Below are 24,869 nucleotides of genomic sequence, written 5' to 3'. Positions count from 1 at the left end.
TTTGTTACATTGACACTTCGATGGATTGCGTAGACATCTTGACTTTGTTTTCCCAATGTTCATTGAAGTCAATGGGAGTAATTCCATTGGTATTTACTGGAATTTATCCATTCACCTAGCTTTACCTCCAGACAATTTACCAAATTTCTCATGATTCCACAGTACCTGATCCATTTTTATCCTCTATTATTGGCAGAGGGCTAGGTCCTACACCACTGAAGTCAGTGGGAGGTTAGAAACTTAGTTCAGTGGGCATATGATGAGGCACAGAGTAAGGAAGAAACTATCAAATGACTACATTAACGACAATGAAAATCTAACATACCTTGGCAATCATAACTTTCCCATAAACTAGTTTTTTATATTTATTGTGACTCATCATGTTGATGCACCATGCCTGGTTTATTTCATGTGTTGTATGAAGTTGCATATTTCATCTAGTTACTATATAAAAAATGCTGTAGAAGTATTCTTCATGGAAGTCTTTATATACTCCTCTCCCCCACACCTCAGTCTTGTCCTCTTCAGCCAGTTAACTTTGGAGAAACCAGCAGCTACTTTCATCTGGATGTTTTTCCCAAGTAACTGAACCTTATTTATCTGTAAGCTTCAAGTAATCAAGATTCTATTTTATACTATATCAGCGTCCTGCATGATCAAAAATGTAAGTTATGAGAAACAAGGATTAAATCTAATTTTTTTACAAATATAAACCTGCACTAACAAAATCAGTTCCCCTGGACATGATGAGGTTTGCTGTTCCTGTCACAATGATGGTCATTCATTAGAACTTTACTTGCATTGTAAATGACTCTTCAACAGCTGTTGAAGCTGAGTCACATGTAATAAGAATGTTCACACAGTATGAGAGGTTATACTCACCCTTGGTCCATCTTTACCAGGGAAGCCATCACCACCTCTGCCACCGGGCTCTCCCTGTCAAACATGAATCAAAAGGGATTTAGAAAATTACTGAGGAAAATGTCACAAGGGTATCGCGATAACTGGATTTTCTAACTGTGGTAATGCAAATCTGGCATTCAGTATAACATTCTGCCTAAGAATACACAGTCAGACATGGAAATCAGTTGTAATAGTCAAAATGGATTCAACCACACAGGAGTAGAAAAAATGGGCCAGATCCTCCTTTGGTGCGAATTGGTACCACTTCATTGGCTTCAGTGGAGCTATGCCGATTTACACCATCCGAGAATCTCTCAGCATTTTCACATAGTGTAGTCTCTTGAAAATATATGTCCCGATTTGCATAGATGCTGTGTACCTTTAGCTCTCACTGAAGTCAGTAGGAACTGCAGGTACTCAGCACCTTTGAAATTAGGCCAAAAGTGAATATATGACAAATCTGCTGCTTTGTCTGAAGCTAAAATGGTATTTTCACAAAATTAATAGGAAAAAAGGAGTAGTTACCTTCTCTCCTTTGGGTCCAGGACTTCCGTTACCTCCTCTCTCTCCCGGCATTCCTTGCAAACCAGGTGGCCCTGTACCACCGGGGGAGCCAGGCGCACCAGCAGGACCCTACAAGTGTATTGGGGAAATATAGATGAAATTTGAATGTGCACCTGAATGATTCATGTAACACAGTGAAGGGTTGAGCATAAAGTATGTACCTTGCCACCTTCTGGGCCAGGAGGACCTGTTCCACCTCTTGCTCCAGGGGAACCTTGAGCACCTTGTGGACCACGTTCACCTGGGAGACCATTTTCACCCTGCCATAAAGAAAAATGCGTTAGTTCTTTGTTCCCAAGGCCTGTACGATGGTTCTGCGTTTATTTACCTTCTCTCCTTCACATATTTAATCATAAAAATATTGTTGCAATGCTTACCTTAGTACCTGGGAGTCCAGGGGCTCCATTTTCACCTCTTTGTCCCTGTTTACAATGCAAGAAATATTATTAACCCATATACTTTACATTTTACACAGTAAACCTATCTCAAAAAATGGTGTTTGGCATCCTTCAAATTTTACCCCTAATAGTGATCATACAAACTACCCCAGTTTGGCTCCCGTTATGATCTAATTCTTGGAAATACCATTTTCAAGAGGATGGTAATTCCAGAGATGGATGTCAAAATATAGTGGTCTTCTCAGGTTTAAGAGTGCTGTCATAGGGTGTGTTTTCAGGTGGTATATCTGGGGCAGAAAAGGGAGATGAAGCAATCGGATCAGCACTGTTAGCCCACATGTGCCCACACAGTATGACAGATTTCATCATGATTTCAGTAGCCACAGTGTCTGCTCCACCGCCTTTGTACTCTGATAGGGGGTTGGCCAATAGATACGCTATAATGGATACACTGACCAAATCCCCATCCTTCTGGATTCACCCGTCCAACCCACCCACCCTCGATAATGCCTTCAGAGCTGTGGCACAAAGACCCTGTGATGGATCACGGCTTCCCAGGACACAAAAATACAGATTCCTCTATTTTTAAGGTGTTTTGCATCTGAAAAGGGGACCTGAAAGGAATTGCTGTTCTTATATTTGTATTTTGATTTCTTGATTTCCAAAAGAAGAAAGGACAACTTACTGGTTCTCCAGGCTTTCCACTCTCTCCAGGTGGGCCTGCAGTACCGGGTAATCCCTGTTTAAATTAAAGACACCACTTCATAAATAAATATTTTATATATACCTAGATAGAAATATCTGTATATGATTGATATTGCATGGTGATTTAGAGAAAAGCAGAATACGAACAACTGTCCTGAGAGTTATCTATTGTAATTTAAGTTTTCCAACCTAAATTGTGCATTCTCCAAAGTCAGAGAAAATGTGACACAGAAATAATTCAGTGAAAATAATTTTGTAATTGTATCTAATATTTTGCAAATGAGGAAGGTGTAACTGGAAAGCCAGATATTCAGATATAGATAACCCACTGATCCATCACCATTCTTCATGGAGTCAGTCAGGCTTGCCAGATATTGATCAGCTAACTTACATGAAGATCTTGGTTGACCTTCCTCACTTCAAAACATGAGAAAACAAGCCCTAATTGATATATTTAAGGTCTTCTTTATTTGTTAGCCTGTTTTAAAAAATTGCATTGGAAGCAATAAAAGAAATGAACAGCACCTGGAAGCCAGATGGACCTGGAGATCCCGCCTCTCCTTTTTCACCAGGAGGACCCTGGAAGGACACAAAAAGGCAACACAAAATTCATCAACATCATTCTTACACATAAAAGAATTCTTAACATATTCATATTGTAGTTAAAATGCCACATACATTCTAAGTCACAAAATTAGACAAAAATGAAAGCATAAAAGTGAACCATTAGCACCATTGAGCTTTTGTCATGTGACTATCAGACCCTTCTGATCTTGCTGACTATACTCTCATAAAACTATTAAAGTCAAAGGTTTTGTTTTGGTATTTTTTTTTACAATAATAAGGTCTGCCACATTAAGCCTACTGTGAAAGTTTTATAAAAAAATCAAAAATATTAAAACTTCCCAAGACATTCACAAGTTGCTTTATGGATGTTTTTCCAATACACAAGGGACTCAACTGTATGAGTAAGTCATTGTGGAATGGAAGAAGAGATCACATAATGGCACTCCTTGTGCTCCCCTAAATGAAATTTCTGCTCTAGGCTAGCTCTGCTAGCTTCCACAGAAGGAGCAGGTAGACAAGGAAGCACGGCAGTGTCCCACTTCTAAAGGGGGATGCCATCTTGTCATACTCATCCATGCTCATCTTGCTGCATTCAAAGAGGTATTGTGAATTCTTGAGGCCAGTACCTCTGGGAGCTCATGCGAAGATTCTTTCCATCTTTCCTCTCTTACCATCAGCTAAAATTCCAGCAGAAAGACTACCTTCGTAGACATGCCTAATACAGCACCCAAGTTACCTAACTTTAACACTGGTAAACTGCCAAAGGAAATTGTAAATTTCTCCAGTAATCCTTAAATTGGTTTAAACTGGCACAGCTCCATTCACTTCAGTTTATATGAACAGAACTTCTGTCTTAGTTATCTTTAACAAACTGAGTACTTATTAACAAACAAACAAAGACAAGTTAGTCCACCAGGTGTTTCTGTCTTTATAACTAATGGGAAATTTCTCTCTCCATCAGAGAAGAAAATGTTCTCTCTCAAGGTTCACACTCCCTTTGCAGACCACTAACACTAAGCAGTTGAAAAGTATTTGGGAAATATTAACATGTGTTTTTTACAGAAAATATATCAGCTGTTCCAAGACTTTTCTTTTTTGAGATGCTGGACATTGCACTTACAGCGATTCCTGGAGGACCTTGGATGCCGATATCACCACTCTTTCCAGGAAGACCCTATCAAATCACAAAATGAGACTGATTATGGATCAGTGCAATTTTTAAAAGGATTAAAATCACAGAGGACATTGTGAATTATTACTAAAGAGAAGCTGATAAATGAAACTGACCTGTGTGCCAGGGGGTCCAGGGGCACCTCTTTCTCCATTCTTACCTGGCGCACCCTTTAAAAAGGGAAAGACCAGACATATTTAAAATACATGTTTCTAATTCAAACTCTAGTTAAAATGAGAGTTTCATAGGTATAGGGCCAGATCATCTGCAGAATTAGATCAATGTAGCACCATCAAAATCAATGGAACTAAACTGATCTACAACTGCAGAGGACCTGGCCCATTAAGTATATGTTTTTTAAGTCAAGGAATTACACTAACCTCATTACCCTTAGGACCTGGGAAACCCATCACACCTGGTTGACCTCGTGGACCTGATTGGCCTGGAGGACCAGGTCGGCCAGATTCTCCCTGATTACCCTGATGCAGGAGAGAGATAGCGACAATTAGAAGAAACAAATGATTATGTGAACAATAGAGAAATGTTTTAAAAAAATCAAATGGAAGAGCTAAAAGGTGAGCAAAGACTATGTTATTTTTGGCTAACTTTTCATTTGAAATACACTTTTATGATTTTTTTTAAATTACATGTAAACTCCTGTGGAAGAGGAGCCAGTGTTTATAGTGATGTTAAATAACAAAGTTTGGACAGTGCCGTTACAATGAAAAACATATGGAATAGTCGGTCACTGTAAAATTAACACAGAATACAACTAATGAACTTGTTTCTGATCTCGCCTACATTTTACACCAGGACTCCAATGGAGTGATAATGGTGTTAAGTGAGATCAAAGGCAAGCCTAGTGACAGTACTATCATATAATATTTGTGCAATGTACGTACTGGAGGGCCGGGTTTGCCATCATGTCCTGGGCTTCCTGGACTTCCTGTCAAACCCTTCATTTGAAGAAAAAATATGTTAATTTTTAGTGAAAAAGCTAATGTTGTTAGATTACATTCTATACAGACACCATTATTTACAGTTAGTTTTACAAAACCATTTCAGGCTCACTAAAAAAATCCATTGGATTTACAAGGGACAAGCTGATCAATAATTAATTTAATAGGGATTCAGCCCATTCGGAGATATTCGATAGAGGGAATGAAGTTGCTTTAGGCTCCAAAAAGCAATCATTATTCTCTAAAATTAAAGTATGCAATGAAAGCATTTTCATTAAGTCCCTATTGTTTACATACAACTACATTTAATAGCATGTTCTTAGTAATTTTGGTTTTGCTCTTTAATTTACCAAATTTATGATGTATATCACATTGTATGTCTGAAAATCACATTGATTTCCAATAAAAACTATTTTATTGTAAAATGTAATAACTCATAAGCCTGTATGGAAAAATCAGTGGTTGCTGACCTTTGAACTTACAAATATTAGTCACCAGTACCCACTAATTCTCAGCAGAGCACATTTTACTTTTCTGCTTTTTATGCCTAATGCCTTATAACTTCTCTCTGATTGAGTCTATGGGCATCAAATATTCTATGCCAAAGACCAAACAGCACATTTACTAAATGCTTCATAACAGAAAAAAATAATGTTCACATTTTATATTTTATATAAAATTAGATTAAATATAAAATTATCCAATGGAACTTTATATAGGGTCAAAAACTATAAGAGCCAAGCTGTAACTTGAACAGTTTGGTACCTCCTGCATCCTACGGAGTGCAGCTTCATATAGTCTTCCTGCTCCCAACTGTAGAGAAATGTTGTGGGAGTGGGGCAGGTCAGTGCTGGTTGATTTGGTATTATATGGTCCACTGACCAAATACACTTCTGTGGAAGGGCACGAGGGCAGTTTGGAGGTTACTACAACTCAACTTCAGACACTCCCTAATGCACTCAGGAAAGGATTTAACTCATTGCTTTGAAAATCACCAAAATGTACTGAAAGGATTTTGAGCTAATTGAAATTCAGATATGGTGGCAAACAGTCAAAGGTTCAGGGGTTTAGCTAAGTACCCAGAAGTCTGAATACTTATCCAAAATTTATTCAGATTGTTTAATTCTCTTGAGCTTGAACACCTGGGTTGGAAATCCCATAAGAAGGAGTGTCCTTAAAGTATTTTTTGCACTTCTAGTTCCATTTTTGACCACAACCACAAAGTGCACAGGGTGCACAGGGTGTAAATATAATTAATTAAATACATAAAATAGATATCGACACGGATTGAAAATCTCAAAAAGGTTCGATATCCCATTGGAAATTTGGCTCTGGTTGCTGAATCAAACCAGCTCAGTCACCTGTAATAAAGATCATCATCAAATTATCTTAATAGCACATTAAAAGAACATTCTCTCTTACTCTCATTCCTGGAAGACCAGGGCCACCATCGCGTCCAGGTTCTCCCGGAGCTCCTCTTGGACCTGCAATGCCTGGACCACCACGTTCACCAGCAGGACCCTTAATATTTTTAAAAAGGACATTGGACATTCACAATAAGTAAATAAAGCTATTTAAATGATCATTATTATAATGGATTTCATGAAATTGGGGAAGCATGTACCTTTTCTCCAGGAAGTCCATTACTACCAGGTATGCCACGGGAACCTGGGGTACCCTGCAAGCAAGAGAGCAGACATTTTATTCCTGTGGATCAAATATCATGCAAAGTCTATCTATGTAGCAGAGACAATCAAAAACATCTGCTGGTTTCTTGAAAGATCATGTGCAAAGTTCTGTTCACACAAATAAATCCAAATATTTTTAAATGTTGTAATAACAAACTTTGATGTTTCTCAACCAACCACATTTACTCACATTTTAGTGATATTCAGTGAAGGAGATACATGGAGATGACATTCCATCCTGGCTGTACAGATTCAAGATCCTTTTTCTGTATGCACAGTGCACTTTGGGTCTAATCCAACGTCCACTGAAGTCAAAGGGAGTCCTATAAGTGACTTCAATGGGCATTGGTATAGGCCCTATTCTTTAGGATTTCCTTAAATTCATGTTAAAAAATTAACATATTTCAGCCTTGAAAAATGATTTTCCTTCTCTATCATTCTTTAAGAAGGCCTCTTGGTTGCAATGTTTTGATGACATTAGTTAATATTATCTGCATTGTTTTAAGACAACTTTCCATTTGCAGTTCACTCATGCATTCAACCTCCTCCTATTTTGTTCACTGTGCATCTCTGATTTCCTCACAACTTTCCAAAATACTTTCCAAAGTTAGTGAATATAAAATTGAATCAATCTCAATCTAATTTGTTTTAGGTGGGAACAGGAAATTAAAATGAGCAGCAGGCTGTCATTGTTGATGATGCTGGAACAATTTATTTCAATAATTATTCCATGATAAAACTCTATACAAACCAGTAGCATCTAATTGTTAAAAGACTGTTGGCAGAAGAATCAGCTAATTATCCTGAATATGGATGAATCAATCTTAATTTCACTTTCAAGAGTTGAAACTTTGTCATGTTCATTTGATCTGCAGGAATTCAATTTCATTGTCATTCTACAAATTGTAGCGGGATTGTATTTGGCATCTTTAATACATATTACACTATACTTTTCTGTTCTTATTCGGTTCAAAATCTTGGGTAGAAACACCAGTTTTTTCAAGATTAATAACCCTCTAACTATGAAAAGAAGAATAACTTTAATGTATTTTAAAGTAAAGAAAGACCCAAGCCATGCAGAGCAGATCTAGATTAGGATTTGGATCTGAAGTTTTCCAGTATGTGGGATGTTCACATCTGGAAGTTTGGTTCAATATCTATTTGGATTCAAAGTTTGAATCCCAAATTTTGGTACATGGTATGTGACATATGATTTAACTACCCAGTGTGGTAACTTGGAGTGACTTACCCTTTCTCCTGGTGTTCCAGGTAAACCATTTGTGCCTGGCTCACCATTAGCACCCTTTTTGCCTTCTTCGCCAGGAGGACCAGCAGCACCTGGAATACCATTTTCACCCTAGTGACAAAGCAGGAACAAGTGAAAACATATTGTGCAGAGGCAAAACTCTCACTGAGTTCAATGGAAGTTTTGCCTGGGGTAAGGACTGTATTTGGCCTGTTATTAATAAGCTTGTAAAACATGATGATGCATTAAAGAAATAGAATATTTAGAAAATCACTTACACGCTCTCCTCGTAAGCCTGGCTCTCCTTTTGCACCGTTCTTACCAGGTTCACCCTAAACAGAACACACTTCCATTAATGCTTCTACATAACAGAATATTTCGGTAGGTTTGTTAGATAACAATAATAATAAGAAATATATCTCTCAGCATTTAAATTGTCAGCTCATTTTTATGGTTTATCTGTTTACAGGAGTCAAACAGAAGTGGAAGACTCCTACTGGAGCTGGTTACACATCCTCTCTGTAAAAGAGATGATCCTGTAACCCTTACTCAGGTGAGTGCTTCCATTGGGTCAAACCCTAGGTTTCATTCTGGTTTTGAATCACTGGAAGTTTGATGTCAGTTTTGCTGGATGCCAATGGGAATTTGCATTAATAAGGTTTGAGGAATTATGGAGTAATTCTGTCAGGACACAGCACGTTAATTTCAATGTTAATACAATAATAAGCATTTTACACACTATGAGTAGATTTCATAGGGGCAGGCCCAAGGAAATTTAGAAATAAAAAAGATGAAAATTTTTATATGTAACAATTAGAAATGGATGAATGGTGTGAGTTTAAATCTGAGTGGCCATCCAGATACATCCTCCTACCACCCAAAGATATAACTACTGTATGTCAATTGAGATATGTTGAGATGTCAATAAGGTTCAACACTTGGAATAGTTATGATGGACAAAAATCTGTAATTTTACTATGGCTTTGCAATATTATACTGTTACCAAAGTTTTTGCTTTGCTGTGCTTTTCTGTTTTGTTGGTTGGATAATTATAATAGACAATTGCAAAGGGATGGTAGTGTTAAGGAAAAGTTAGCACATGTGACTTCATTTTGGTTTGGGGCCCACCATTGTTTAAATGCCAGCACATCATACACCAGGAGGAGTGATCCTTAGATACTGAATCCCTGTGAAAATCCTCCTCCTTGTCTCCAGCCTGCCTTGACTCCCAGTATCTGGTTTTTGTCAGTCTCTAACTCCCTGTCTCTTGGCCTTGATGTGAGGCCTCCCATTCTGATAATAAAAGTTACCGATGCATGGCTTTAGGACCATGCTGTGTAATTAACATACTGGTATAGCACGAGGAATGCACCAAGCAGGGATAGGTGGTAGATAAGACAAGGGTTTGTTTATTGGCTAAGGTTTCCGATGAACGAGGGCAACATGCTTTGCTAAAAAGTATATAACCTTTGTATAATCTATATTCGTGGTCCCCCCCTGGCTAGCAGGGGAGCACCACGCTCGAGCGTAATAAACTTAGTGTTTTTTGGGAACTCTGCAGTTGTGGACTTTGTTTCTGTGCCTCAGCCTAGATTTGAACTGTGCGTGTCCTATCAGGTGTAATTCGTAGCATTGGTGTGCGTGTCCTATCAGGTATAATTCGCAGCATTTGTGTGCGTGTCCTACCAGGTGTAATTCGTAGCATTTGTGTGCGTGTCCTACAAGGTATAATTCGCAGCAGTTGTATGCGTGTCCTACCAGGTGTAATTCGTAACAGTAGAATTGACTAGGCAAGTTCAAATATATGGGAAATGGCTGAAGGCTCCTAACAGAACTCCCGAAGCCATATTCTTCTGTCACGTACAGGGAGTCCTCAGACTTATGATGCCTGAGTTACGTTGGATGCCACTTATGACGCTTTTCTATTGACTGCCCATTTCACCCCTACGATGCTTGTTTTGACCTTAGGACACTCAATTTGCATAAAGTTTGCTTGAAATCACTTCCTGTTTGCATTATACTGGTAGGAGCTGGAAGGGGTCACTTCTGATTGGCTTAGAGGCATCAGGGTAGGTTGTTGCTGGGTAGGGTTGCCACTTGTTTTTGATTGGCTCCTGGCTCCAGGCTCAGCCAATCAGAAAGCTTGAACTGTGATTGGCTGAGTCTCAGCATGTGTGCCATTCTCCTTGGCTTTCTGAGCTTGTGTTGCCAGCATTCTGAGCAGCATGTGTGAGTGTATATGTTTATTTGAATGCTGTTTACAAAATACAGTGTACAGTAAATACATTGATGTTGCAACATTAGTCATCTATAATTCATTTAGTACAAAAAACTGGGTTATTGTGGTGAAAATAGTATATCAAGCCTCGGTTCAGGAACCAATCCCCCCTTAATCCTCAATCCTACCATTGATTCCTCTGGCAAAAGTGTTTTCGACTTACAACATTTCGACTTTCAACACAATTTTGTGGAATGAATTGTGTCGTAAGTCCGAGGACTTCCTGTACACCTGTGCAACCCTACTGGGGGTTGCAGGTCATGGGGAATTTATCCCCTTGTTTTATCTTAGTAATGAAAAGAATGTTGGTAACTCACTGACGGGCCTCTTTGTCCGGGAATTCCATTGGTACCTGCAGGACCAGGAGGGCCACGGGCTCCACTCAACCCAGGAGCACCAGGAATACCAGCAGGGCCCTGTGTGGGATTGAAGGACACTAATATGAATAAAGCATGGCATTACTGAATGCTGTGTAATCAAAACAGTAACCCCAACCAATAACATTGCAAAAAATGACAATTTGGTGGGATACTTACCGTTTCACCTTTACCACCTGGGTTTCCATCTCTTCCAGGATTGCCCTGGAAAGAAGAAATGATTAATCAATGCTAACACAGTGTCCTTAAATCCAAAAATTCCATAGCACTTTGCAATCATCAATTTGTATGGGAGTAATCATAACAATATGTTTGTATAACCAGCACAATATTTCCGAGGACTTATGTGATGTTTGTTACTTACAGGAGAACCAGCTGCACCAGCATGACCTTGTGGACCAGGTTCTCCTCTTTGTCCAGGGGTACCATCAGAGCCTGGGGAACCAGGAGCACCAGCTTCACCCTATGAAGAAGATGGTATGAGAGCAAATTGAACTCCCTCTAGTATTGCTCCCAATGCATAATATTAACATTTTAGCCTCATTACCTCTTCCTCAGCCAGTGCACCTTTGCCTGACCCAGGCAGAATGCTGACACTAGCCTATCCTGAGCAAAGTGGGCAGGTAACTGATCTAAGGGAACACAGCCAGCTAGAACTTGGCAATATGTGCTGGGCAGCACTTGCTGACGTACTGCATATTGTCTCATGCAGTTCGAAAGAGTGATAGAAAGCACATTGCCCCTCATGCACTATAAGGCATTGTGTCTGCCTCATTCCTGTGCAGGTAGAATGCATCAGAGTACCTTTACCTAGTTGCCAAAGCCCCATCCTGCACCTTACAGTATTCCTTAGAGGAACAAGACTGCAATTTAGTCCTTTTAACATAAGAAAAGAATAAAAAAGAGCACATCATTTGTATATTTAACATGGAGGAGCAGAGAGAGTCTCCAGAGAAGAAGGGCTAAAAAAGGAGAAGGATAAAGAAATCAACAGTTGCAAGGACAGTGATGTGCACAGGTGTGGGCTTCACATTAGAATGGGTGACACACAAAATTAGTAGTACTACTGGATGATTGTATTACTTGTATTGTAAATGTGTCTAGAGGTCAGCATGAAAGTATCCTGGAGAAACTTCCAAAACATATGCAGAAGTGAGAGATGTTACAGGCCTTGGGCCAAATCCTCACTGCATTCACATGCATTGGTTGCAATGGGAGTGCTTGTGAGAGTGAAGTGAACATGATTTGCCTAATTCTGTGTATGAAAATACATCAGCTATAGACCTCCAAGAAATGTGACAGCAGCCAGAAAGTGAGGAACCATCTAGTGAAAAACACACACCAGTATCTCTGAGGTATATATGTAGGCATATGTCATATGGTAAAATAGATCTTCAAATAGGTACCTTAGCACCTGGAGAGCCTGGAAATCCTGCAGTTCCTGGAGGGCCAGGGGGACCCTTAAATAAAGAAGGCAAAGTTATTATTACAAGAGGTGAAGGTCATATGGAATGAATCTTAATTTGAAAATAAACCTGAGAGAGTTTTTTTCTGTCGTGAAAAAAAACATCTGGCAAAATATCAAGAAATATGAGTCGTACTCTAGAAGATGAAATTTGGGTGGTTTTAAAATATCACACCTATACTTTAGTTACCCTTATTCAATGTACATTTTCAATCAGATGTGGATGTTTTTGTACCTGAATAATTTCAATTTGAAAAGTATGATTATCGAGATGATATTACACAAACTATTTTAACAGATCACTTGAATGAAAGCATGTGAGAGGGAAAAGAGGAGAATATGGTTGCTACTATTACAATTTCTAAGTAGTTGGAAAAATAAAAAAGTTGGGCTACCCCATGGTTTATATGGCCTATTGAGACCAAATGAGCCAGTGTGAAGCATCAAAGGACAAAGACTTTGTTGATTGCTCTCCCCCACATTCATGAAGAAGGGGCTTGCGTGTGAACTCATCCCATCAGCTTGAACTCTGGGGGAAGAGAATAAAAATGCCTGACAAGAAGGAACTATATCAGGATGCTGCTTGGAATTTGGAGAGGGCAATGTTTCTAAGCATAAGCAAGGGATCACCAACTGCTTGGCTTGTGCTAGCGCTAAAGGACATATAGAGCTTGCATATTATAGTAGCTACGATTACCTTTTGAAATCTAAGACTGTATCTCATTTGTGTGTGTCTGTTTACCTGCTTTAACCTTGTAAATAACCATCTTATTTATTTTTCTGAGTTAATAACTCTTTAGTTAGTATTATAGGACTGGCTACAAGCATTGTTTTTGGTTTGAGATCTGGGGTACAACTGACCTGGAGTAAATGACTGGTCCTTTGGGACTGGGAGTAACCTGAATATTGTTGTGATTTTTGGGGTAAGGGTCAATCTATCACAAAGGCAAGATAGACCGGAGTTCACACTTGTTACTTGGTTGATGAAATCTAATTATAGAACATACATCAGTTTGGGGTTTATGCCCTGTTCCTTGACAGTCTGCCCTGAGGTTGGCACTCTTGCTCGTGAGCTAGTCTAGACAGCTTGACATCATGGTCTAGCGCTAGGGCTGGGTGACTTATATGATGAAATCATTCCAAATCTGGCCCATATAAAGAGTTTCCATTATCTTTGTCAGTAAATAATTAGAGAAAAGCTTGGATATACATACACATCCTTTTTATTTACAGGATCATGATTTCTCTTATTTTCTTTTTATTCTTCATCAAAAATAAAGGTTTTATCTTTCAATCATAATAAGCATAAAGTTCTTGAAAAGTATAATTGCATAAGACACCAGTTCATAAGGCAAACCATGTCCAATTAGTGGGTGGCGTTGTAGCACATCAAGCACATGGGCAAGAGAAAAATAGTTAAGCAATACAATAGTTAAGGGAAAACAATAATTAAGTTTCTTACAGGTTGTCCAGATGTTCCTGGAGTACCATCATTACCACGGGCACCCTACCAAAAGAATACAACATAATCACATACCAAACATTCTCTTTGGGGCTAAAAAGCCAAGCACTTTGATATTGGACAATGATATTGACTTTCAAACCATGTTTCTGTGTGTCCATGCATTCCTATATATTTTATTAAGGTACACACAATTCCTCAGGTATGGTGGCATACTATATTAAATAACAATAGTAGTAGCAGTAGTAATAATAATAATATCCAAAAGGGGCCTATCGATTGTACATGCACTTTGCTGTAATGATACGATAGTGGTAGACGAGGAAATATGTTATTAGACACCAGAAATTCTTTAATGCATAGCAATCATGCTTAATAAAGCAAAACATAATGCGTGTGACCTGTAAATAAGACAGCAATAGATGTCATGCATTCTTGAATGACTATAGCTTACAGCCACAGAGAAAGGATAAAATGTGGCACAAGAGAACTAACAATGATTTAAGGCCTGTTACCTCTGCTGTAGATGTATCAGACATCTTCATTGCTCAGTACATTGAGTACTAGCATAAACAGTCCCTGTTCTGTTATATTTTAGGTTGAGACTTGTTTGCATTAGCTAGTGTTAATTACGACCTCCCCTTGTAAGCCAAGCTGGGACACCACAGTCTCACTCTTCTCTACAGCAGTCACTTTGTTTAGTTAGTCTTGTAATGCTGACCTCTACTCCATCCTGCCCACCCTGTTGGCTGAACTTATACCCTCAAAGTATAATATATTAGCATACAATATAAAGAAGGACTCATTAAGGACACGTGGCATGTAACAAATCTGTATGCCCTTTACTACAACCATTGATCTTTGGCTGGTAAATTTTCATGATGATTTTGCGGAAACTATATATTCTGCCATATCCTCCTATACACTATTTGATGTACTACATCTCACTTAGATTGTAAGCTCTGTGAGTCAGGGAGCTTTTATTTTGTGTGTCTAAATAGCATGCTGTACACCTGTTGGGTTGTGCAACAGAAATAATAGCAATCCTGTAGTTTTGTTCCAATTACTTACAGCAGAACCAGGAGATCCTGGTCTCCCCCTTTCACCAGCTGGACCTCTTGGACCCTAAAGAACATACGATTATTAATTTGGGAAATGGATTTCCAAAGACACCATGTAACAAACAACAAGAAGAAAAACAATTTTGCTTTGAAATGTTTCAGTGGGGCTGTCTGCATGGGTAAGTAGTACTCAGTGTGTGTGAAGGGTGGCAGAATCAAGCTCTTAAGAAATAAAGTCAGAAGAGAGCGGAACATAGTAAGAAATACAAAGCAGAAAAAGTATCAGTTACTGTAACTTCCAATTAAATGATAATGAAAAAAAATTACCATTGGCCCAGGTGATCCATTTTCTCCAGGAAGACCATTTTCACCCTGTTATATAAAGAGAATATCATGATTTGACAGCATTAATCTTTATTACCATTTTTCATTAGTGATCTCTTGTAGGGATGACACACAGTAACAAGCAAGGTCCCAATCCTCTGAGATGCTAAACACCTTCTCTGAGGTATTCAGCTTCTTCAACTTCTACTGAAGTCAATGGGGATTGAGACGTCTCGACAACCACAGGCACAAAATATTAAAACAGAAAGGGTTGGGGCCTGATCCATCATTGTGTTACTTCAGTTCTACATGGCTGTAATTCCATTAAAATCAATTGAGTTACTCTGGCATTAAGCTGGAGTAACACAGAGGTGAACTGGGTCTGAAGTGTATCAGTAAAGCATCTTTTTAAAGTAATGAAGTTGAACATACTATTCAGACATGGGAATCTCCATCTTTTCTCCGTTACTGTTATAAAATCATATGAGATGTGCTGCAATTGCAGACAACAAACTCCCCTAGAGTAATTGATTATTTATATGGACATGATCAGCCAGGACTTAAAAAGCGTAAGTGGTTTTACAGAAGCAAATACACAAAATACAGTTTTGTTATTGATTCAGAGTAAAATTACATACTTTCTAGAGGCTGCAACAAAATCACTTTACCTTCAGACCAGGAGCACCACTATCACCTTTGGCACCATCTCTTCCATCAAAGCCCTAAGGGAACCAAAAATAACGTACATTTCATTTCTACTCTTGAAAACATGATAATCCTTGATCAATATTGAACTTCAAGTGCATCCTTTTTTTTTTTTTAACCTGAAAAGCTAACACATCTTACATTGTAGGAAGATGGCTTATATTGGTTCAAACAGTAATACAACAGAAAATCAAAATAGTTTTAACAAATCCTGTTGTAAAATGTTTCAGGAACATAAAAATGCAAAAGATGATCAGTGCATGCTTAGAAATAGACTATGAACTCCTTGTTAGACAGATGAGTATTTAGTGCCACAAGTAGTCCCATTTATTTCCATAGGACTGCTCATTTGGGTAACTTCTCAACAATGTAAATACAGGGATCAAAATTTGGCTCGTAGTTAAGAATACATCCAGGTAATTTATTTTTGTCAGTATTATTGGTAAATCAAAATAAGCAGAGAAAAGCAGAGATGGGACAAAGGGACACATTTTGAATCAGATCAGATTCAGATCAGATTAGATCAGAACTTTCCCAAAGTATAGGGTGTTCATGGCCGGGTTTTAGATTTTCAAAAGGCCCATTACTGAGAGAAGAGCCAGTTGTGGAGTTCAGATCTGAACTTTCCAAAAGTTCTGCAAACGGGAGTGCTTGCACCTGTTACATAATGATTCAGTTAGAGTAATTCACTCAAAAATAACCTTACAATAATACTTACTCTGTGACCTTTCATTCCATTGAATCCAGGCATACCAGGGGGTCCTTTGTGGCCCTAAACATATAAACATAGAAGAATATGTAAATTACAAATACGGTGGAGTAATGAAGCACAGAAACTAAGACATATTAAGTAGCATAGTCAGTCTGGTGGTATAGTTAACAAAATGCAAAATCAACAAGTTGGTTTTTCATTCAGAAGAGCTCTCTTGGGGGCTCTTTCTTACCGCAGGTCCAGGTAATCCACGCTCTCCAGATCTGCCTGGTCTTCCAGGTTCTCCCTATGGACAGAATAAATGGTTTTGCTCTGTTGTTACTTCAGTTTTTGGCAAAGAACTAGTAATACAGGACTAAACACACCTTGGAATAAACTGATGCAACTCTCATTTACATGAATGGGTGGAGGGGTCACATCAGTTTATACCAGGGTGAAATCTGTCTCATAGCACAATTTTGTCTTTACATTAGAAGCCCATCGTCACAGCTCATGATCCATTCTTATCATGGAGTAAGTTCCAGAGTTAGCCATGCTATTCTTGGTAGAAATGATGGCATCACAGAAGCCTTGTGATGCCTCTGATATTTACCACACATGGAGAAACAGTCAAAAGGGACAAAGAGTTTTATTGACTGATTGTGTCTCTCTGTATGATAGCCATGCAAAATAGTCTATTTTGTTTTGTGAGCCAAAACTTGGTCGTTCATGACCATAGAACCCATTTCCCAAAGATTCAAAGTTAATGTGGCTCAGAACAAGATTTCAGGCACATATCAAAAGTAGGCTCTATCCTATCTTTATCACTGCCTGATTTATGGCCTGATCCAAACCCCATTAAACTTAATGGGAGTCATCCATTGACTGCACTGGGCTTTCGATCAGGCCCTTAATGAGTTCAGTGCTAGGTGTTAAGTTTGTAAGATCTTTGCATAAAATAGAGGTGACAAATATGAAGGACTGTATATTGGGATCTAGAAAAAAAAAATCAATTCATCTCCGTAGCACACTCAGGGGAAATGATCAACCCACCCAAACAAACATAAAAGCTTGGACCTACAATAGAAGCACAGACACCCTAAGCCAGGGATTGGCAACCTTTGGCCCCCGGCCTACCAGAGTAAGCCCCCTGGTGGGCCGGGCTGGTTTGTCTACCTGCCGAGTCCACAGATTCAGCGATTGTGGTTTCCACTGGCCGCGGTTTGCTGCTCCAGGCCAATGGGGGCTGTGGGAAGCAGCGCGGGCCGAGGGATGTGCTGGCCACTGCTTCCCACAGGCCCCATTGGCCTGGAGCGGCGAACTGCGGCCAGTGGGAGCCACGATCAGCTGAACCTAAGGACGTGGCAGGTAAACAAACCGCTCAGTGGGCCACGTGCCGAAGGTTGCCGGTCCCTGCTCTAAGTTGTTAACCCACAAATGGTAAACTAAACTATGGTTTACAACTAAAACTGGCCAATGCAAAGAAATTCAGAGCAACTGCCAAGTCAGCCACTTAGTCCTGACCTCACTAATTGTGTCTACATATTATTTGTGATATGTTTCATAAGGGGCTGGAGATTGTCACAACTCCTCTGGAACGGAGACATTTCATACCAAGTTTTAACAGAGAGCAAATTTTTACACACATATTATGAAATCCACAAATCAAGGGATTACATGTGATAGCCTGAAAGATACTTAAACAGAGTAGTACCAAGGGACACTGCTTTAATAACACCACACAGTAATTTTGATCCTCCTCCATTATATACAGTAATATTGAACTTACATCTTTTCCTGAGGAACCAGCTGGGCCTACTAATCCTGGGGGTCCTGGAGGTCCCTGAAAACAAAATAACAGTTGTATTAAAATGTCACAAAATATTTGCACAGCTGCAATACAGAGCTTTGGTAAATACAGTGGGCAGTCATTCAGGGTTAAATCCACCCAGTGGGGAGGTCTGGCCCAAGGCACACTGCATCTCATGACAGTGGTGGGCAAGGGGGCTTTTGACTAACTGCACTCCACAGAGTGGACCTCTATATGTCTCCAAATCATAGCTGCAGAAGGGTTTGAAAGCAGGGCAGAATTGGACTAGAAAGGCCATAATTTGTGACTATGTAGATCCAGGAATCAGAAACCTGCTGCCCATGAGTTGGAACAGTGGCCAAGGAGGGAATGCATTGCAGGTACACAGGCAACCCATAGATAGCAGGGTTAATTCCATCCCTAAACCCTCACGTAGTTTACTGCTTAATGCCCACTCTCAGTGGAAAAGGGAGACTTTCAGTTTTGGGAATTAAAAGTATTATTGGGCCAGATCCTTAGGTGTATATTGGCATAGTTCCATTGAAATCAACAGGATTTACCAGCATCACCATTTATGCAATCACTATTTTTATACCTCTGTTCAATTCTGCCTAGGTTTTTGTCCTATCTAGTATTCAGCTGATGTGGGTTTAAATTATTCCATAAATGTTAAATGCATCACAGATATGTTCTTCCTGTTACTATTTGTGGTAGGCTTATGAAAAGCAGTAACCAGCTAAATGTCATAGATTGTTTAATAAAGTTCCAGTCACTTTGGTGAGCCCACAGGAGTGAAATGAGAGATTCGTATCTGAATGTGTGAACCAATGGATAAATCTCAGCCAAATAGGAGAGGAATTTGATCAGCAATGAAAAGGAGAATTTGCAATGGGTTTAATTGTTATAAGGGTTTCCAAAATTATCTCTATTTTCGTGAGCAGTATTTGCATCAAATACTGCTCATCCCTAATGGTTAGTGCACCATGGAACTGAATTTGGTCCATAGTGAATATGTAAAGAAAAAATTGCTTCTCTGTGGGTCTTCCTTTCATAAGGCCTGATCCAAAGCCCATTGAAGTCAATGGAAGGATTACACTTGACTTCAGTGGGGTTTGGATCAGACCCAAAGTGAAGTAATTTTTTCTCACATGTATTCATATGGATTATTACCATTCTATTGAAAAGTCTGGTGTGACTTGTTTCTTTTTTTAAAAGGTTGCATAGACTATATTCCTTCTACGAATTCATTTCTTAAGGGATCAATCCTAACATCCTTACTCAGGCAAGGTGGGCATATGCCTATGGAAAGCCTGCAAGAGCATGATTTTTAAGCGAATAGTAATGTAGAATGATACTTACAGAAGGGCCAGGTTGTCCAGGCTCACCAGGGGAACCTTGGTATCCATGAGTACCCTAATATGTAGAAGAACACAGCTGAGAAATCACTATTTTTTTCTCCAGGAGGTTGCTACATATTGCAGTACTCTCATAATCATAATAAATAATTCACCCAGAACAATTACTGAACAACCAGAGGGAAACAAACTGACAGGATCAAATAATCAATTAAAATAAGCCCCTGTGCAATATGGATTGAAACTACTCCACTAAATGGAGATCCATATTAAAAAATCCAAAGCCCATAGCATATGGCTGGACATGCACTGGAATTTCCAGATTCACTTTAGATGACTAGGGCTGTTAAATGTATGTATGAATTAAGAGGCTGGAGCATTATCAGTGGACCATAAGTAAAATTGGAATGTAGGCATCTTTAAGGGTCATAGTCTATGTCGATTTACATGCCCTATAATTCCACTGATTTCAGTGGGAATGCATGGGGTCTAAGTAAGGGCAGAATCTGGTATTGAATCATTTGTTCCTGAGATATTACAGACCAATAAAAGAACACAACATATTCATAAAATTCTCAGCATCTAGATTTGTTGGTTGAAAACGTACCCAAATTCAAGGAGAGAGAATAGGGGCTGTATATTTCAGGGGGCAAGAGGTACATAGCAAGGCTGAATTTTACTTACGGGTGGGCCTGGTTGACCAGCTGGGCCAGGCAGGCCAGGTGGGCCGGGGGCTCCTAAACCACCCTAAAATGTATATATAAAAATAGTCATTACATCAAAATCTATTTATAATCCTTATTAGGATCATAACCATAGACAGGAATGACAATAAAAGACAGTTCAGTATGGATGCCTATTGCTGTAGAGCAGAAGTCTGCAATGAAATAGAGTAAAGATGGTGGAAAATTTCCTATCAGCAATGAGAGGACTGTAACAAATTTTAACCTTAGTATCTTAGAGAAATCCAGCAGAAAGAGAATGTACTTTTACTGTATGGCTATGCAGCGTGTTTTGATTGTGGCTCATAATCTCCAGCATTTACAATCTCTCCAGGAAAGACTTAAATCAAATTTGTTTGGTGTTTTGCAGTGGCATACTGCAGTCATACAATACAGGCTCTGACTAAACTGACCCAGAAGGGGGTCCTTCTGATTCCACCCTTTTACTCCAGGTTAATATTTCTTTCCTCTAGACATTTAAACCACCAAAGGATGTTGTCATATTGCCTTTTGTCCAGCTAAAATGAAGGATAAACCACTTGCTCTAAGGCAAATACCAAGGACATTTCATAAATCTGCTGCAAGGAATATTCCTAGGGTAAAAGAGTATCAGCTTCCTTAATGGACCCAAGCACCTCATCTCCTCAACGCAAATGAGTTCTATTACTCTGGACACAGTTATGTCCAAGATGGCGCCTTAACCCAGGCCCCAGTATGGTGGAGCCAAATGGTGCCAGTAAACCCACAGGTTATTCTACCTGTGCCACTTTTGGATTTCTATAACTAATTTGAGAGTAAAATCAGCATTTGTTAGATTCTAATTTCTTCTCTCTGTATGCTTGGTATTACATGCACATGTACAATCCATTAGGGCAGGATGTGCTTTGGCAACATAACCTTCATGCTGTGAAAAGGTTTCTCCCCTGTACACCTCTTTGGACTTCTAACTGTTTAATTTTATATTTCTGATACTTGGTAGGGATTCATGAATGTTAGCCAATGCACTGATTTTCTTAAGTGGTACAATACTACACCATAAAAATTAAACGACATCCAGGGTAGTCAAAGGACATAGTGGACTACATTCTGCTCTTCGTATGAAATAACTCTTGTGAACTCAGTGGAGTTATTTCAGATTTAAATGGGTGCAAGTAACAGCAAAATTTGTCCCAGAAAATTTTAAGATTTACAAGTATGTTAATATTGCATGTTAAATACTGATAAGTTAAGTAGCAACAAACGAGGAAGCATGCAGCAATGGAACAACATGAGGAAAAAACTGCAAGCTTTGCTTATGTTTTGCTAGACCTGCATTCAATTATTCAAATAAAAAAAATGTCTTCAGTTAAGCTTTAGTTGATGTGGTATAGTCAATACAGTGGGTGTATCTGAGTTACAACAGAAGTAATATATTCCACAGCATAGGAAATATATTCCATGCTTTACAGCATGGATTCTATATTATATAGCAGAGGAAAAATATTCCATGACATACAGAATAGATAATACATTCCACAGCAGAGGAAATATGTTCCATGACTTACAGCATAGATAATATATTTCCCAGAACAGGTAATATTCCATGATTTACAACACAGAGAATATATTTCATATCAATTTCATTTTCACTACAGTAGATTAATCCAACCACTATAAATACTATTTGACATATTTGTCCAGATTTGATAAAGAAAATCACAGTAGAAGTTGTGTCTCAATCAGAAAGTATACCTAATGGCTTAGAACTGTGTCAGTCTACTTGCTTGTATCATCATATGTGTGATTATTAGAACCAATTTAACATGAAAGGAAATTGGATTGGTGCTGCATCCATGCATGGCTACAAACTGAACAAAACATGTTATTTTTCAAAGTACACACTGAGGAAATAAATCCATAGTTAAGAATGGCATTTGCTTGTTAGCAGTGTCTCCAAACTGTGAATAAATGGGAATTGTTTAGCTGTAAATTATGGTTGGTTCAGAGAAACAGTAAGTGAACAGTTATTATGTAAGAGAAATGAAAGCCAATGAGGAGAAATTGACATGTAAAGTTAAAAGTCCAACAGTGTCTTTACATGCAGTGAAAAGACATTGTAATAACAATGGTGGAGAGATGTGTGGATAATGAAATACCTGTCATGGTTAACCCCCTATAAGGAAAATATGTTTGCGCTAAAGATAAGTCCGCTTAGCCATTCCAACTATTTGGATTAGGTATTTACCTGAATTAACAGCAAGAATTTAGTAAAACAAAAATCAAATGTTGTTGAGATTTATAATACATCACAGAATAGCACATTTAGATGTGTCTATTATTCACATCACATCAGTTTATTCTATGATGCAGTGTAAAACAATTTGACAGGACACAGTATGGCAAAAACAGACAGCAAAGGATGTAGGCTATTCAATCATGTTAAAAACATGCCCCGTGTCCAGTGAACCATATATAAGAAATCTAAGTATCTTTAATATAAATGCCAAAATACAGTGTAGCAACCATGTTTGTTGAACTGAAATGTATCTCTGTTATCTGTGTGGTTCAGCACATCTCATGTTAGGAAGCCAAGCAGCAGAATGTAGATGATACAATATGACAAGCTGTGAGTAAAATCTGTAAGGAACTGAAAATGAATGAATGAACGAATGAGTGAGGTAGAAACAAATGAGAGAAAACAAAACTGAGAAAATAATGAACTGCAGTTCAGTAAAAAGAAGTCTACCATTCATTCAATACGATGATCTGATGGAACACAGAGAAATAACATGTTTGTTTGGTGCTGCTTTCGTATGGTACAGCATGTGACATACAATCCTTGTTATGTAGACTAGGAAATAATGATTGTAGCCAATGAAGCAGCAACCAATTTCAGATAATAGTTCACAATGTCCATTAGAGATTGCACTAATATTGCACTAGTATTCCATGACTCTGTCAGAAGGCACTTGTATCTATCAATGGAATATCACTCTTGTAAGAATGCTCCATGTTAGCTGTGATGAATGACCTTACAAACCTAGTACATACAGAGAAAATTAAGCAGATATGTTTTCTAGATGAACTTTATGGAGGAAATAACTCATGAATATGATTGTTTCATCCAATGTGTCTTTGATCTAATTAAAAAAAATTGAAAAGTTTGTGCCAGGTCTAATGGGCAGATTCAGCATCCTGAGTGCATAGGCTGAAGTGCTGTGGGTAGCAAAGATCACAGTCGGATGCTCTGGCTGCATCTGGGATGAAAGGAAGAAAATGAAAGGAATATATTGGTTTGCCATAGAGCAATATTTGAACTGTGGAAATATAAACTGGGATAGAGGATTACATTGAGCATGAATGGTCTTGAATGCTGTCGGAAAGAAGAAGGGGAAGGGACAGATAAAAGCATTCAGGGTGGAGGAAAGAAAAGCAGTTAGTGGAAGCATAATGAGAGGTAGAAAATGGAAGAGGCAGGGAACAAAGGCGAGGAGAATATAGAAAGGAGAAGAGATGAAAATAAGGAAAGAGGTATGTGTGAGAGAGAATCAGCTGGGCGGAAGGGCAGAGAGTGAAGATCCAGAAATGGGATGGAGAGATGAAGAGAAAAATTGGTAAAGGATCAAGTGATGCAGTTTCATATAATCTATCCATTTGGAGTCACCCTAGAATGATACTTCCATGACAAACTCTTCCTTAAACTTTACTCCATTTGCAGTCAGCAATTCAATAAATAACCTTATTTGTTCAATGGGAAAGGCATAAATATCAAAGATACAATCTACAAAAGGAAAAGGTGCTCTTAAAAAAGGGAAAGAGAAAAGGTTACTATCTTACAATAGCATGTGGATATATGGGTCCACCACCACCAGCCTTGGTATCATAGGAGTCATACTGAGGAGAAAAATTCTGCAACAGAGAGATCAAAACAAGAGAGTCCATTATAACTCAAATCAGGCAACATACAAACTTCATATGGCACACTGTATGGGAAATAACTCATGTATATAAGCTGTTTCGCAATGTTCTAACACTTACAATTCTCCATGTTTCAAAAGTCATCCCAAATGGAAGCCCATATAGCATCTTCCTTTGCGCCTAGCCTGGTGGTCAGAATTACTTTAGCTGCCTATACAGCTGACCCTGTACTGTACTATAGATCTGCCTGATGTGAGGAACCAACTGCCCTTTTCCATCCTCTCTTCTCTTATCCCCAGACAAGTTATCAGGTAACATCTTAACAGAGCATGGGTCACTCCTTTTGAGCTTGTTCCCAAATTTCCTCTTGAAACCACACCTCTATTGACCTAGTCCAACCGCCACTGAAGTCAATAGGAGACTTTTCCATAGAGGTCAAAGGAAGGTGGATTTCGTTTATAATCCAGACTCAAGAGAAATCATGGCTCACTTCTTAACTATTGCTAATGCCAGCACTAATT

The 24,869-nt window shown here is 38.7% G+C and overlaps 1 protein-coding gene across 1 annotated transcript in view; it reads right to left on the bottom strand.

Annotated features, from left to right (window-relative positions):
• Positions 1-24,869, bottom strand: part of COL3A1 (collagen type III alpha 1 chain) — a 67,448-nt gene that overhangs the window by 14,668 nt on the left and 27,911 nt on the right. Inside the window, exons 5-32 of the mRNA XM_077829756.1 lie at positions 24,268-24,339; positions 20,414-20,476; positions 19,734-19,787; positions 18,354-18,407; positions 16,818-16,871; positions 16,592-16,645; positions 15,837-15,890; positions 15,172-15,216; positions 14,855-14,908; positions 13,784-13,828; positions 12,263-12,316; positions 11,221-11,319; positions 11,016-11,060; positions 10,797-10,895; positions 8,480-8,533; positions 8,205-8,312; positions 6,892-6,945; positions 6,690-6,788; positions 5,211-5,264; positions 4,689-4,787; positions 4,425-4,478; positions 4,258-4,311; positions 3,096-3,149; positions 2,551-2,604; positions 1,845-1,889; positions 1,629-1,727; positions 1,429-1,536; positions 883-936 (exon numbers count right to left, since the gene is read on the bottom strand). Coding sequence (XP_077685882.1) covers positions 883-936; positions 1,429-1,536; positions 1,629-1,727; positions 1,845-1,889; positions 2,551-2,604; positions 3,096-3,149; positions 4,258-4,311; positions 4,425-4,478; positions 4,689-4,787; positions 5,211-5,264; positions 6,690-6,788; positions 6,892-6,945; positions 8,205-8,312; positions 8,480-8,533; positions 10,797-10,895; positions 11,016-11,060; positions 11,221-11,319; positions 12,263-12,316; positions 13,784-13,828; positions 14,855-14,908; positions 15,172-15,216; positions 15,837-15,890; positions 16,592-16,645; positions 16,818-16,871; positions 18,354-18,407; positions 19,734-19,787; positions 20,414-20,476; positions 24,268-24,339 — 1,836 coding nt within the window. The remainder of the gene's footprint in view (positions 1-882; positions 937-1,428; positions 1,537-1,628; positions 1,728-1,844; positions 1,890-2,550; positions 2,605-3,095; positions 3,150-4,257; positions 4,312-4,424; positions 4,479-4,688; positions 4,788-5,210; positions 5,265-6,689; positions 6,789-6,891; positions 6,946-8,204; positions 8,313-8,479; positions 8,534-10,796; positions 10,896-11,015; positions 11,061-11,220; positions 11,320-12,262; positions 12,317-13,783; positions 13,829-14,854; positions 14,909-15,171; positions 15,217-15,836; positions 15,891-16,591; positions 16,646-16,817; positions 16,872-18,353; positions 18,408-19,733; positions 19,788-20,413; positions 20,477-24,267; positions 24,340-24,869) is intronic.

Source organism: Eretmochelys imbricata, chromosome 11, assembly GCF_965152235.1.
Source record: "Eretmochelys imbricata isolate rEreImb1 chromosome 11, rEreImb1.hap1, whole genome shotgun sequence".
Taxonomy (NCBI): Eukaryota; Metazoa; Chordata; order Testudines; family Cheloniidae; genus Eretmochelys; species Eretmochelys imbricata.
This window is presented reverse-complemented; position numbering and strand designations above follow the sequence as displayed.